At 41.9% G+C, this 14257-nt stretch overlaps 1 protein-coding gene across 1 annotated transcript in view; it reads right to left on the reverse strand.

The window, feature by feature from the left end:
* Positions 1-1272: 1272 nt before the first annotated feature.
* The window catches only part of LOC103609862 (protocadherin Fat 3), a gene marked incomplete at both ends in the record, with an annotated part of 40888 nt that continues 27903 nt past the window's right edge, over positions 1273-14257 (reverse strand). Inside the window, 3 exons of the mRNA XM_008594132.1 lie at positions 1273-5346; positions 10292-10502; positions 12971-13246. Coding sequence (XP_008592354.1) covers positions 1273-5346; positions 10292-10502; positions 12971-13246 — 4561 coding nt within the window. The remainder of the gene's footprint in view (positions 5347-10291; positions 10503-12970; positions 13247-14257) is intronic.

A 14257-nucleotide genomic window follows, 5' to 3' on the forward strand; every position in this document is an offset into this window, starting at 1 on the left:
TAAAGAAAAAGAACAATGCCCAAAAGTTTGGCAACCCCAAGCATTGACACATTTGCTCTACTGTGGATCTTATTCTGCAGTGATTAATTAACTTTTCCACTAACATACTTAAGCAGAGTCTGTGTCCTAAGGGCATTCTAATTAATTCATTTTTCACTCTGAATAATGTAGTTTTTCTAAAGGGAAGCCACCTGACTACAAGTATTGATGGATTCTTTAAAATTTTTTGGCACTTTGCTTATGTTCTGCCTTTGAATGTCACAGCACCAAAATACTAGCTTTAACACCTGCCGCCCCCAAATAGTTTTTAGGAAGACTGCCACACACCACCAACACGCTCCTCTTTGCAGTTTAAAGCCAACCACCCCCAGAAAGCTACTCCTGATCGGTGACAGCCTGTCTCCACTCTGACATGAAATCCTTGGTGCCTGAGAGCAACGGTGACATTTTCTGTGCACTCCTGGTGACTTCATTTGTCTACCTTGTATTTTCCATTGAACTGTTACTTACTATTTGGAAAGACAGAAAAGGGACCCAAGAAGATTGAGTTGTCAGAAGAAAGACCCCTTGATTTGAAGTTATTATTGATGATTTCTCAGTTAAAGGTCAAACCATGCCCTGTAATTTGCATATGTGTGTGCATACATGTTTTTATAGCCAGGAGAAACTTGCACGTGAAGCTTACTGGGATCAAGCTATTTTTTTTTTTTTAGCACTACAAAAAGTAAGGAAAAGGAACATAGCTAAAAATAAATCTCCCCACTAAAAAGAACTATTATTTTAATTTGCTCAACTGAGACATTTGGCTGGACTCCTTTTCAAATGATAAGAAGTGACAAGAACTGAGCACCAATCTTGGTTATGTTGTAGGAAAATCTATAAACTCCAAACTGAGTTAGCAACAAGCAACAATCAAAAAACCGAATCTAGGGCCAGCCCCGTGGCTCACTCGGGAGAGTGCAGCGCTGGTAGCACCGAGGCCGCGGGTTCAGATCCTATATAGGGATGGCCGGTGCACTCACTGGCTGAGCGTGGTGCAGACCACACCAAACCAAGGATTGCGATCCCCTTACCAGTCAAAAACAACAACAACAACAACAACAAAAAACCGAGTCTACTCAGAGATTTTTACTCAGCCCCAAAGAGGTTTTATTACTCTCGATTCCTCATCTCATCTTCCTTCTTCCCTGCTGCTCTTCTTACCCGCTGCCACCTTCTGTCCTTCTTTACAAAGCGCAGCACCTAGTAAAAACTGTGGGTACTGAGACTTACCTGTAATATGGTAGCTCACTTGGCGATTAGTGTCCGAAGTGTCTCTGTCCCAGGTGCTGAGGACGGCTACCACCTCCCCTGGTGGGTCGCTCTCCTTCACATTCCCTCGGTACACCTCGTGGGCAAAGACGGGTGCATTGTCATTTATATCCATCACCCTGACAGAGACCAGAGCCGTGGAAGAAAGAGAGAATGCCTCTCCAAGGTCAGAGGCTACCACAGAAAAGGTGAATGTGGGGTCTGTCTCATGATCCAGGTCCTTCAACGTACTGATCCAGCCTGTGTTGCTGTCAATATTGAATGCTTCCATTACCTTTTCGGGCTGGGAATCTGAGTGGAGGGAGTAAGTGACCTGCCCATTGGCTCCCCAATCCACGTCAATAGCTCTCACCTGCATGAGTTTGGTGCCGACAGGCATCCCTTCCATTATGATGGTCTCATAGCTTGAAGTTTCAAAGACTGGCTTGTTGTCGTTCAAATCCAATACCTTGATATCAACATCCACAGTAAACACAATGTCTACCTTGTCCAGGGGTATAGTGGCTGCTACTTTAAAGTGGAAAGCTGGGCTGATTTCACGGTCAAGGCGCTTGTCAAGCTTGATAGTGCCTGTTTCCTGTTCTATGATGAAGATGCCCCCTTTGTTATTTTCTGGCCACTCCCCATTAACTGTGCTGAACCGGACATTTTGACTAGGCAAAATCCTCAGGGTATCCACTGTGCTTCCAATGGCTGTATCTTCTGCAATGGTAAAGGAATACTGAGACTGGGCGAATGAAGGCAAGAAGGTTTCAGGGGGCAAGACATGGATATAGACAGGAATGAGGGAGTGCTTTACTGGAATGCCCCCGTCTACTGCTTTAACGAAGAATGACAGCACTGTATTTTTCAGCTGATTAAAATTGCCCTTTGTGACCATCCAGCCATTGTCAGGATCGATTTCCAGGAGGTCAGCCACTGAGACTGAGGCCTCACTATAGAGGGAATAAGTAATCCTTGAATTTGCTCCATCATCTGGATCCATGGCTTGAACCTGAGTAACCAAGTGGCCCCTTCCAACGTCTGCCCTGACGCTGGCTCTATATTCCACTGTCATGAACTGGGGAGAATTGTCATTTTCATCCACAACAATCACCCTCACGGTGCAGAAAGTTGTTCTCCCTCCACCATCAAGGGCCCTCAAAAAAATACTAACATCTCCTTCCAGAGGGTTTTCCCTGTCTAGCCTTTCTGTTGTGATGACCTGTCCATTGCTGTCTATGAGGAACCGATCCTTGGCAAAGTCATTGATGATGGCATAGCTGATCTGCCCATACGTCCCTGGATCCCCGTCTGTGGCTCGAATGTGAATTACCTTTGTCCCAGCAGGTGCATTCTCTCTCACCTCAGCTACATATGTGCTCTGTGAAAAGGCAGGGCTGTACAAGTTAGCTCCAAGTACCCTGATATGCACCTGTGCAGTACTGGTGAACAACCCATCAGAGACAGACACATTGAGACTGTACAGGGGCTCCATCCGCTGCTTCCGGTGGTTGGACAGTGTGATGACTCCACTCTTGCCGTCCATCAGAAAGCTTGTCCGATCATTACCAGATAAAATGCTATATTCCAACCTGTCAAAATCAGAGCTGTCTGCGTCAGAGGCTTGCACACAGGTTACAAAATGGCCCCGGGGGGCTAATTCACTCACATATGACTCATAAATGAGCTGATTAAAAACCGGAGGGTTATCATTTATGTCAGAGATGTGGATATGAACCAGAACCTCACTGCTCAGGGATGGGAAGCCATTATCTGTTGCTCTGACTTTCAAAGTGCAGTGTTGTACTAACTCATGGTCCAGCATCCGTGCTGTCAGGATTAAGCCACTTGTGCTGTCTATGTGAAAATAATCTGTGCTATTGTAGGTATCCTGGACGATCTGATAGTGTACCATCTTATTGTTTTCTGAGTCGGCATCAGTAGAGACAACTTGCAAAACAGGCGTCCCAATGAGAGATGCTTCTGATAAAGTTGTATTGTATGTGGGCTGATTAAAAATAGGGGGGTTGTCATTTACATCATTAACTAGCAAGTCAACAGTGACTTCAGCCCTAGCACCAGTAAGGGCATCGCTGGCTCTTACTGTCAACTTGTAAGCAGATGTAACTTCATAATCCAAAGGGCTAACAACTTTCAGAACCCCAGTGTCAAAGTCAATGTTAAACTGTTTGAAAGGATCCCCATCAATAATGATATATATGATTCCTTGGCCTTCTGGACTGGTGGCATTGATGCTTAGAATGGGGGTGTCCATTCCAACGTCTTCATTGATAGATGCTGTATAAAAGGGCTTATCAAACACAGGCATTGCTTTGTTGACAATAGTGATGGGAAGTTCCACTGATGTGGACAAAGAGGGTTTTCCACCATCTTTGGCTAGAACAGTGACTCCATATTCAATGTTGGACAAGTCAGAGTTAAATGCTTCTTTTAAAATGACATTCCCTGAATTGGGGTTAATTTCAAAGTGGCCATAGTCATCCTGTAGGACATAGGTCACTTCTCCATTCGCACCTTTATCTTTGTCAATGGCTGTCACCCTGTATATCAGAGTCCCGGGCTCAGCATCAACTTGCACAGCAGCATAGTAAGGGAGGCCCACAAAGACTGGAGAGTTGTCATTTATGTCTTCAATGTTAACTCTGACCACTACCCTCGCCACACGCAAATGGTCCAGCTCACGGCTGGCTTCCACCACCAACTCATACAGTTCCTGTTCTTCACGGTCAAAGGGGACTCCGGTGGTTTGAATGACACCTGAGGTAGATTTTATCTTGAACTTATTTCCTGGGTTTAAGATGCTATATTTCAAGGGCTCGTTAAGGCGGTTTCCAACTGCATTGACAATAGCAACTTTGGTTATGTTAGTGTTATTCTCTGAGATTGAGGTGGAGTAAAAGCTTTGTGTAAAGTGGAGGCCACTATCCATGGCTTCTTTAACCATGATGGTGACCATGGATGTACTGTAGAACTTTCCATCAGACACTTTCACTATCAGCATGTAGTGATCTTTGGAGAGGCTGTTGTTTTTTATGGTGAGTATTCCACTATTTGAGTCAATTAAAAAATGATCCAAGCTGCCTTCCATTATGCTATATGTCAGTTCAGGGGGCACCTCGGAATCAGGATCCATGGCACTAACTTTTAGAACCTCCACTCCAATGTAGGTAGGGAGAAGTAAGACAGTCTCAAACACAGCCTGAGTGAAAACAGGTGGGTTATCATTCACATCTGTCACCTCAATGTTGACTTCGACGGGACTCTCTGCAGTCAGCTGGGGGCTACCACTGTCTCTTACATGCACATGGAAATGGAAATGGGCGATGGTTTCATGGTCCAGGTTAGCAATTGTTCTGATTGCACCTGTACTGGAGTCCACGGTGAAGAACTTCTTGGCTGTGGACTCCACAATCTGATACACGAGCAGAGCATTCCGGTTGCTGTCAGCATCGGTGGCTCGAATCACCAGTGGACTGTTATCCAAGCTCCTGACAATACTATTGACTGGAGCAGCCTCACTTAGGCTGCCCGAATATTGAGAAAAGAGAAAAACTGGGGCATTATCATTTTCATCAACAATCTGAATATTGACCGTGGCATTGGAGGCCATTCCTGCCATGTTAGTGGCCTGAATGATGAGCTGATAAGAGGAAGTGCGCTCATAATCCAGTGCCTTCCGAGTGGTGATGACTCCAGAATATGGATTAATAGTAAAAATTCCATCAATGTTTCCATCCTTGACTTCATAAATGAGAGTAGATTGACTGGTGGCAGAGATTAGAATGACTGATGTTCCAATATCAACATTTTCATTTACTTCAGCTTGGTAATCTTTGTGAGTGAATTTGGGGTGAGAATTATCAGACAGTGTGACAGAAATGCGCACAATCGCAGTGGCAGACATCTGCGGAGAACCCTGATCTGTGACTTTGACCGACAGGACAAACTGACTCATTGTCGTCATGTCTGGTTCTTTGGAAACAGTGATGATGCCCAGGACTGGTTCGATCTTAAATGTGTTCCCAGTGTTCCCTAAAATAGAGAAATCAATGGGGAAATGAGTTACAAGTGAGTCATTAAGATCTTTTTTGAAGATTAACCCTTCCTCTAAAGGCTACTTTACTGTAATGTGGCCAGTAGAAAGCAATTACTTGTATTCATTCCATATCATTCTGAAAGAAAACGAGAAAGGTCTCTTTGAGGGGTACTGAAAAGCAACTGAAAGGAGTTTTCCAATAAAGTTGTGAATTTCAGAAATTTCAGATTAGTAGCTTTTTTTTTTTTTTCCTTCAGATCAGTAGCTTCTTGAAGCCGTTTAAAAACAACATCAGCAGCAGCACCACCACAGCCCTGTGTACATCCAAGCTGGGAAATAAAGAGCTAAAGGAGAGACCTTTCTGCCAAGAATGTGGACTTCCTCATTCTGAGCCTTGTGTGGAAAGGAACAGATTACTAATGCCACTGGTAAAAAGGCATCTGTACCTAAACCAGTGTCATTTTCTTTGTTCTATGTTAAAAGAAAGAGGGTTGTAGGAATAGTTTTAAAGCATTTTAATACAGCCATTTGGTTTTAGATTATCCCAAAGGTAAGCTTTGCCACATGGAATTGGTACTATTTCACCCTATCAAAACTGACTTCATCTGAAATACTTCTTTGGTGAGGGGGGTTTTGCTTAGGAATGGAGAATTCTTACTAAGTTACCATTTACTTTGCAGGTTGTGAGGATTCTTTCTGACTACCTTCTATTCTTCATTCCTCCCCCACACCTCTGAACACACAGAGACATGAAAGTAGACATAAAAAATTATAAAGCAATTGCTCCTATTTTCAGTTGCTCTACTNTTCCTCCCCCACACCTCTGAACACACATATGCACACACATAGACATGAAAGTAGACATAAAAAATTATAAAGCAATTGCTCCTATTTTCAGTTGCTCTACTCACTAAGCATTCAAGAGGCTTCTGGTGAAGTAGGAAACTACTGATTATCTGCATCCGCATTGAAACCAAGAACTTGAGGCATAACCCTTATCACACTGAGACACGGGGACCCCACTTTGACATTTTTGGTATGGGAAGAGCTGTGGGCTGTGACCCTGGAGAGGTTTAGAGCTCTGCCTCTGAAACATGCAGTGATTTAAAACCTGGGATTGTTGAGGATGAGTGAAATGAGAGAGGAGTAAAGGGTGGCGAACACAAAACTTGAAGAATGTGGAGAAAGTTGGTAGCGACATGGAACTCTAAAAGTGGTAGATAGTGTGAAGCTGCATCGATCACTAAGCTGCTTTTTGCTTCTCTCATCAGGATTCCTGAAACTTCTCAAAGAACGCACATGCTTTTGTGTCTAGGGTCTTTCAGATTAAAAGTTAAAGGATCTTGGGTATTCAACTATTTCTGGATTTTTCTTTCTCTTTGAGTACTGTAGTATGGCAGACATACAGACCATTTGTATGTCAAAATCGTTAAGATAGGGGCCGGCCCGTGGCTCACTCGGGAGAGTGTGGTGCTGATAACACCAAGGCCACGGGTTCGGATCCCATATAGGGATGGCTGGTTGCTCACTGGGTGAGCGTGGTGCTGACAACACCAAGTCAAGGGTTAAGATCCCCTTACTGGTCATCTTAAAAAAAAAAAATCATTAAGATAGGCTCCAGGATGCAGAGGACAGTCCCATGATGTATCTATTGAAATGTACAGCAAGTACAGCTTATCTTTTAATACCTACTTATTAAATAATAAACTTTTCCAAGTCTGAATGCAAAGAGGTCATGTTCACATAAAATCCATTTCAATAAGAAACTTGCTTATTTTTAAAGAAGTATAGCTAATAAAGAGGTCAACCTGATTCCAGCCCCACGATATGAATATTAAACAGTGCTGAATTTTTACTATGCCATCTAAAATGGTCATTTTGTGATGACAACAAATAGTTCAATGATCTTATAAGTAAGCTTTCAAATTTTCAAAAAATAGCACCACGGAATTGAGTGTGATTTGAAAATTTGATTCACATACCCTCGCAAGGAGCCCAGGAATCATTTCACCAAAGCCATGGTCACCTTCCAGTGAGGGCACCAACATGCGACCCTGACTGACAGATGCTAACAGAGTCAAGTCTCTTTGTGTTCATTGATTATGGTGTCCCACCACAGAGTTTCTGGGCAGGCCTTCCCTCACTCCATGCCCAGCACATTTCTTCATACCAAGCAAGATACACTGTGGCGGGGATGAAGGAGAGTCAGCCTCTGACCTCAAGTAGAGCTTCATAATCCTGCTGTCCCATGGCCACTGATCTGCTTGTTGCACCCTTCCAAAATTCTGTGCTCATACGTCAGGTCCAAAGTGGGCCCTCCTCCTCTGTCCCTCTTCAACATACTGACCCATGGTTGTGGAATCCACTTCCTGCTTATTTCTCTCCTGCTCTACTTAAATTTAGTTGAATCCTTGGAAACTAACCTCTGCTTATTTTCTTGGAATCTATGGTTCTTGTAGACTTTTGGCAAATGGGCAAAAGCTATGCTTCTCTTACTTATCATTACTTATCTGGTACATAGCACAGTGCTTGCCACAAAGAAGGTGTTGTGGCAATACCATAGGAATAGGAAATTAAAAATCTTTTTTAGATCCACCTCTCCTCTCAATCATTCAACAGCTAATATGAATTGTATGTGTCTTAGGATCCAATGTGACCCCCCTTCTAACTCACTTCTTAGTCCTTTCTCTCTTGTACTATCCTCCCTTGGAATCACCTTTGGTTCCAAACACAAATATAAACCTGAACTAAATATAAGACCTGAAGCTCTGTGCTCATATTCTACCACAGTGCTGCAGGCCAAAATAAACCCTTCAGCAGTTACTTTAGAGGCCAGGCAGGAGATAGGAAATTTATGGTTCACTACTAAACGGAGTAAATAAAATCTTGCTTATCTGAGGTTTATGAGAGAAAAATAAAACATAACACTTTACACCAACTACTTGTCATTTGTTTCAAAATACTCAGATGCCCACGATCTGCCTCTCTCCTTTCATCTGGGAAGAACCTTGCTTGGCTAGGACCAGTGCAGGACCAGTGTAGGTCTGTCTGTGAAGGGGCCCACTGGCCATGAGAGATTTACTGTGAATACTAGAACTCTCAGTAGCTTCTGACACATACAACTGAGGGTTGTTTTTTTTGAGATACCAATTGCTCTTGTGGTTTTCTAGAAGTCTGCGTTTTCTATATAAAAAAGATGTTTTATGGAAATGACTTTTCTGTTTTGTTTCAGTCAGTTGTTAAGGAAGTGACTGAGCACTAGGCTGTAGTCCATGAAGGTTAAAAGGTAAATGAAGAGGTCTTTGCAGCTGGATGGTAAGTTAAATCACTCCTCGAGAAACTCCAAATTGTTTTAAAAATTAGCTGGCTATCTAAGAGGAGTAAAAGTAGTAGCCTTAAAGACAAATATAAGAAGTAGATAGACACAGACAAATGTTTAGAAAATAATAAGAAAAGCAGAAATAAAATCCTCTATATATCTAGACTATGACAATGTCAGGAAACAATGCATGTGGATGAACGAATATGAGGACAAGAAAAAACATAAGATTAGGAAAAAACACAGTAAAAATAAAAGGCATTGTTGGATTAGGTGACATCTTCTGTGATGTTATCTAAGCATTCATTAAAAAAAATTCCCTATATTATTGTGGAACCAAAGGAACAATGATTACATAATTAAATAATAAAAATGATCTGTGATAAGCAAAAGATGCAAAATAGTATTTCTAAGGAAGTACTGATTGGGTTTTATGTTGAAAGAAAATTCCATGGGAACCTAGAAAATAGGTAAGGAAAAATAAAAGAAATGGGTAAATTCTCGTGGGGCACCTGCACCTGGCTATTATGAACCAACATCTTGTCTTTTTTTCTTTTTTTGTGCATGGAGCTTAGCACAGACCCATGTAAAATATGAGTGCCTAATATAGGAAATAGTTTTAGATTATCATTCCATGCAGGAGCTTTTTTTTTTAGAAGGTTGCCGGCTTTCCTTTTTCTAAAATTTGTAGCTCAAAACTGTCATTCGAGCATTCATATTTTAATTCAACCACTCAAAAAAACGATCTACTTTTAAATGAAGTGAAAGAAGCCTTTCCATAGCTGCCATAAAAGGAGATTGCATTTGGCATTACGCACAACAGACATAATGTTGCAGAACATTTTGGAAATATGTGGCTTGAATATTTAGAAAAGATGGAATAGAGAAGGGAAAATAGAGCAGATAAAGGATATTTGTTATTTCTAGGTCCTATCTCTTGCTTGGGCATTCATCTCTCTGTCATAAATGTTTTCTAACTATTGATCTTCAATCCATCAGTAAACTGTGGTCTTGTTTTAAACTTGTAGATGTTAAAATTGATTTTTAAAAATCTCAAATTTAACAAAACGAGAGCCTGTATTTATTGATGTGGCAGGTAAAGCAGGCAATTCAGACTCCATATCACCATCTACACTGCTACTCAGATTGCTTCCAGTGAAGTGAATTTGTGCCAGTTGAGGGGGTATAGGAATTTTTGAAACCCACAGCCCACACCAGTGACAGGTAAACAAAGACATGCTAATATTCAAGTCACAGAACAGCCCAGCACCCTCAGGTGATGGGAAGCTTTGGTTATTTTAGTCTGACACCATGGCTTGTTGGCCCATGGGTAAAAGCCATGGAATTTATTACACATTTCTTTTCTCTTTTCTATTCTGGAAAAATATGAGATTGAACACAAAGAAGGAAACTCTTTCCTCGCTGTAAAAGATGGAAAACATATTACTGAGATGCCAAGAACTTTATACACCATCATCATACAAATAGGGCAGTTGCTTGGCCAAAAAACTCATTTGGAGATGTTCCAGTGGTAATGATGTGAATTTTACATGATGATAAATACTGCTGAGGGTTGAACGCCACACATTACACTGAAATCTGTGCAGTGCAACAGCTCTCACCTGCTTCTATGGTATATAAGAGTTCTGCATTTTCCCCTTTGTCTTTGTCCAGAGCCGTCACTTGCAGAACAGCTGATCCCAGAGCAGCCGATTCGAACACAGATGCTTCATACAGTGGGTTGGTAAAATAAGGACTGTGATCATTAGCATCCTCCACATTCACAACGACTCGGGCCAAGTTTCTCCGATAAGGAAACTCCTGATCTCTGACCTTTAGGCAAAATATGAGAAGCAGTAGGACTAAAATCTTGAATTGTAAAGAACTCACACGGTTATGTCTGTAGTGAAAACAAAATGAGATAATGCATACAAAATGCTCGACCCAGTCCCAGGCACCTAGTAGGTGCTCAATAAATGGCGGTATTATCAAGCAAGGAAACTGATTGTAAACAAATTGAGAGCAAGGGCCATATCGTCTTTATGGCTCAGTCTGATGCTTGGCATATGGTCTGCACTCTGTCTGTGGAGCTGATGCCTTCATGTTACAAACACAGCACTTTGCTCTTGCTCCTTTCAGGCAGACATTTCCCCCTTATCTGTGTACGCAGCTGCTAATGGAATGGAGGATGGAAACTCTTCTATAGGGGAAACTAAAGAGTGGAACCAATGAGTACAACGCTAGCATTGCCAATCATTCATTCATCCATTGAACAAACATTTATTGTCACCTATTCTCTGTCAAGTCCTTGGCTTGACTCTGGTATTTCAGCAGAGAATTAGATACAGTTCCTGCCCTTGAGAAGCTTAGAGTTGAGTGGAGAATGCAAACAAGTGAGTAGACAGGTACAATGCCCAGTGGTAAGTAGCAGCATGGGATACACTAAAAGTGCTCTCAGAGTGAGTAGAGCCTAACCTAGCAATCAGCTTCCTGGAAAGAGTAACGAGAACAATCAGAAGCCATAAAATGTTGGTGGTGGTATTGTGTGGCACTTTCAGGCCATAAAAGTCAATATACACAAAGGCCCAGAGCCAAGAGGAACCCAGACCACAGGGAAGATAAATCGAATCTTAATTTCTAGAATTGAGACCCTCAATGTGATTTCGCAAAGAATCTTGCCTGATGGCTTTAAAGTTTCCCCTGGTTTGCATGAGGCAGAAGCTTGTAAACAATCAATTCTTCAACCACGAGATTTTGTTATAATTTAATGTAGCATTAATCAAATATGTCCTCATGGCTTGTTTAATTTTAGACTCTATAGCTTCAGAAAGATATGAAGTTTTTAGAAAATATATGGAGAAGAGTCATCAAAGAGAATGAGGTTTTCAGAAATAGTAGCTAGGAGGAATGAGCAAGATGACTAAAATGGCTTAGCTTGGAGAAAGGTGGCAAAAAGTAGTTGTTTGCTCTGAATATTCAATTACACAAATGATAAATGGTAGAGGGTGACCAAACTGAATTCTGAGTTTGTTGAGGAAATAATAAACAGAAATGACTCGAAGAACCATGAGAATGGAGTTAGTCACCTGCACAAGGTTTCTGCTCTTGAAGAAAACACATGCAAAATCAACCTCATGAGTGTGCTAAACTTCCCCATCTGTAGACTGGCCTGCCACACCCAAGGACCAAGCTGCACTCTTTCTTTTGGGATTATTAAAATCTAGGTCAGTTCCCATTGAATGTAAGCTCTAAGGGTACAGGATCTTGGTCTCTTTTGCATCCCCATTGCCTAGAATGGGCTTGGTGTACAGTAGGTGCTCGAGAAAGATCTGTTGAATGAGTGAATTAAGGGCCAGAGGGATGGATTGGATGACCTCTATGAAACATTCCTCTGTTTTTTGGAGTCTTAGCTGGAAACCATGGCCGGGGGCATGGCATTCAAGTTTCCTCTTGCTGGGGAAGAAGTTTTGTGAAGGAAAATAAGCACTTAGTAAAACACTACTTTCAGCTGCTTATGAATTCATAGCATCTTAGTGTATCTTAAAGCCAATCGGTGCACAAGATTAAGTCTGTTTTAAGGAATGCAGTGCCGCTCTTATAGGCAGTGGCTGTGCAATGCCCACGGGGAATTCTCGGGTGGTTAAAGGGGCAGATTTTAGGCCACAAATCAATCAAGGATGTTTCTTATTAATCTCTACCAATTCTGCAAACTAGGAAAGCTCCACTTTTAAAGTGAAGCAATTTCTCCTTCATAAGTTGGAGGCCCCATGAACACAAATTCAGACTCAATATTTTCTGCACGCTTCAGTGTGTTTCGATATCTCCTTTGTGTGCCAGTATTTACTAGTAGGTTCAATGTCAGTATAATAAGCAATAAATTGGTTCTCTAAACACTTCCAAGGACTGAGCATTGCATAGGTTGAGTAAAGGATTACCCTTATGATTAACTTCTCAAGGAACTTCTTTTAAACTTTTCCACAAAATCTTCTGAATGAAACCAACACCTGGGAACATGCCCTGTTCCCTCCCTCTCAAGTCAGTCTGTCAGCAGCATTTACTGAACAGCCACTGTCTGCAGAACTTATCTAGTATTTCAGTTTGACAAAAATATGGAGTTGCTATCTAACAACAGTAAGTCTTCGTTGAAATGAAAAGGCAAAAATGAATACAACCTGGCTCTGAAAAGACCAAATTGACAACGACTTACAAAATTTAAGAGCCCTGGACTTCTGAAGACTAAGGTATGGGACTTGAAAGGTCAATGGTTTTGCCCGCAGAGCAAATTAGCAGTTTGGTCCTACCATTATGTTGAGAATGTGCTTGTCCTGGGCCTCATGGTCCAGTCTCTCAGCAGTATAGAGCACACCGGTGCTGGGGTCAATCCGGAATTTTCTCATGCTGATGGAGTCAATGCTGCTGTGGACAGTGTAGCTCAGTTTGTGCTTCTCATCTCTATCTGTGGCTTCAATCTGCAATATCTCTGTATCTGGAAGCACATCCTCGGATATTGTCACATCGTAATTCGGCTGGGAGAATTCTGGGCCATTATCATTATTGTCCAGCACTTTGATAAATACCTGTTGTTATAAGAAGACGAGAGTGATGACTAATACCAATGCACACATTGCCAATAAAAGAGGTCCCCTCCCCCCTCTCTTCCACTTTGCGACCTTGGCTCCTAGCTTCTAGCAGCTATCTCAACATGTAGGAAGCTCTCTTATTAAAACACACTGTAATGGCAGGTTGACAATAAACCAGTTCACATTAGCAGGAACATAAATATGAGTTGATCAATATTCTTCCTATTAATTGGACAACTGAGACGGCCACCTGGAGGTGGTAATTCCATGGAATTATTTGAAACACAACGTAAAGGATCACAAGGTGACCTGAGTTTGTTAAGTTCCTATTATCTCAAGCTCTTGTTATGTGCTTCTCATTGTGGACTTATGTGGAGGCAGTGATGGAATGCGAAAAGTCACAAAGAGGCAAAGGAAAGGGAGGAATGAGCCGAGGTGGAGCCAGAGTCATCAGAGCTTCTCAACGGTGGTGTCCACACACCATGGCTGTTCTTCAGATGGGAGGGGTCTAGCAAAGAACTGCTAACGATAGCTAAAATACGAAGTTTCCAAACTGTTTTCTTCCATAAAGCATCTTGTTATAAAAATTATCAGGCAGTCATAATTTAACGGAAGCTTACATATTCATCACTCACCTTTGACAACGATCAACTCATGGCTAATCTGGTTTCACCTCTACTCCCATTCATCCCCACTTACTCCCTGCATTATTTTGAAGCAGATCCCAGTCATCATGTAACTTCAGTATGTACCTCTAAGAGATAGAGACTCTTAAACACTGCCCCCCCACATACCACTCTTGCACCTAAACAGAGAAAAAAGCAATTCCTTAATATCATCAACTATTCAATTTGTGTTCATATTTCTCTAATTGTTTTTTTTTTTTTTTGTCCTTTTTGAGACTGGCCGCACCGCGCTCATCCAGTGAGCACTGTGAGCACACCGATCATCCCTATATAGGATCTGAACCCGCGTCAGTGCTGTTGGGCTACTCGCAACCCCCTTTTC

The sequence above is a fragment of the Galeopterus variegatus genome, unplaced genomic scaffold (assembly GCF_000696425.1).
Source record: "Galeopterus variegatus unplaced genomic scaffold, G_variegatus-3.0.2 Scaffold10209, whole genome shotgun sequence".
Lineage (NCBI taxonomy): Eukaryota > Metazoa > Chordata > Mammalia > Dermoptera > Cynocephalidae > Galeopterus > Galeopterus variegatus.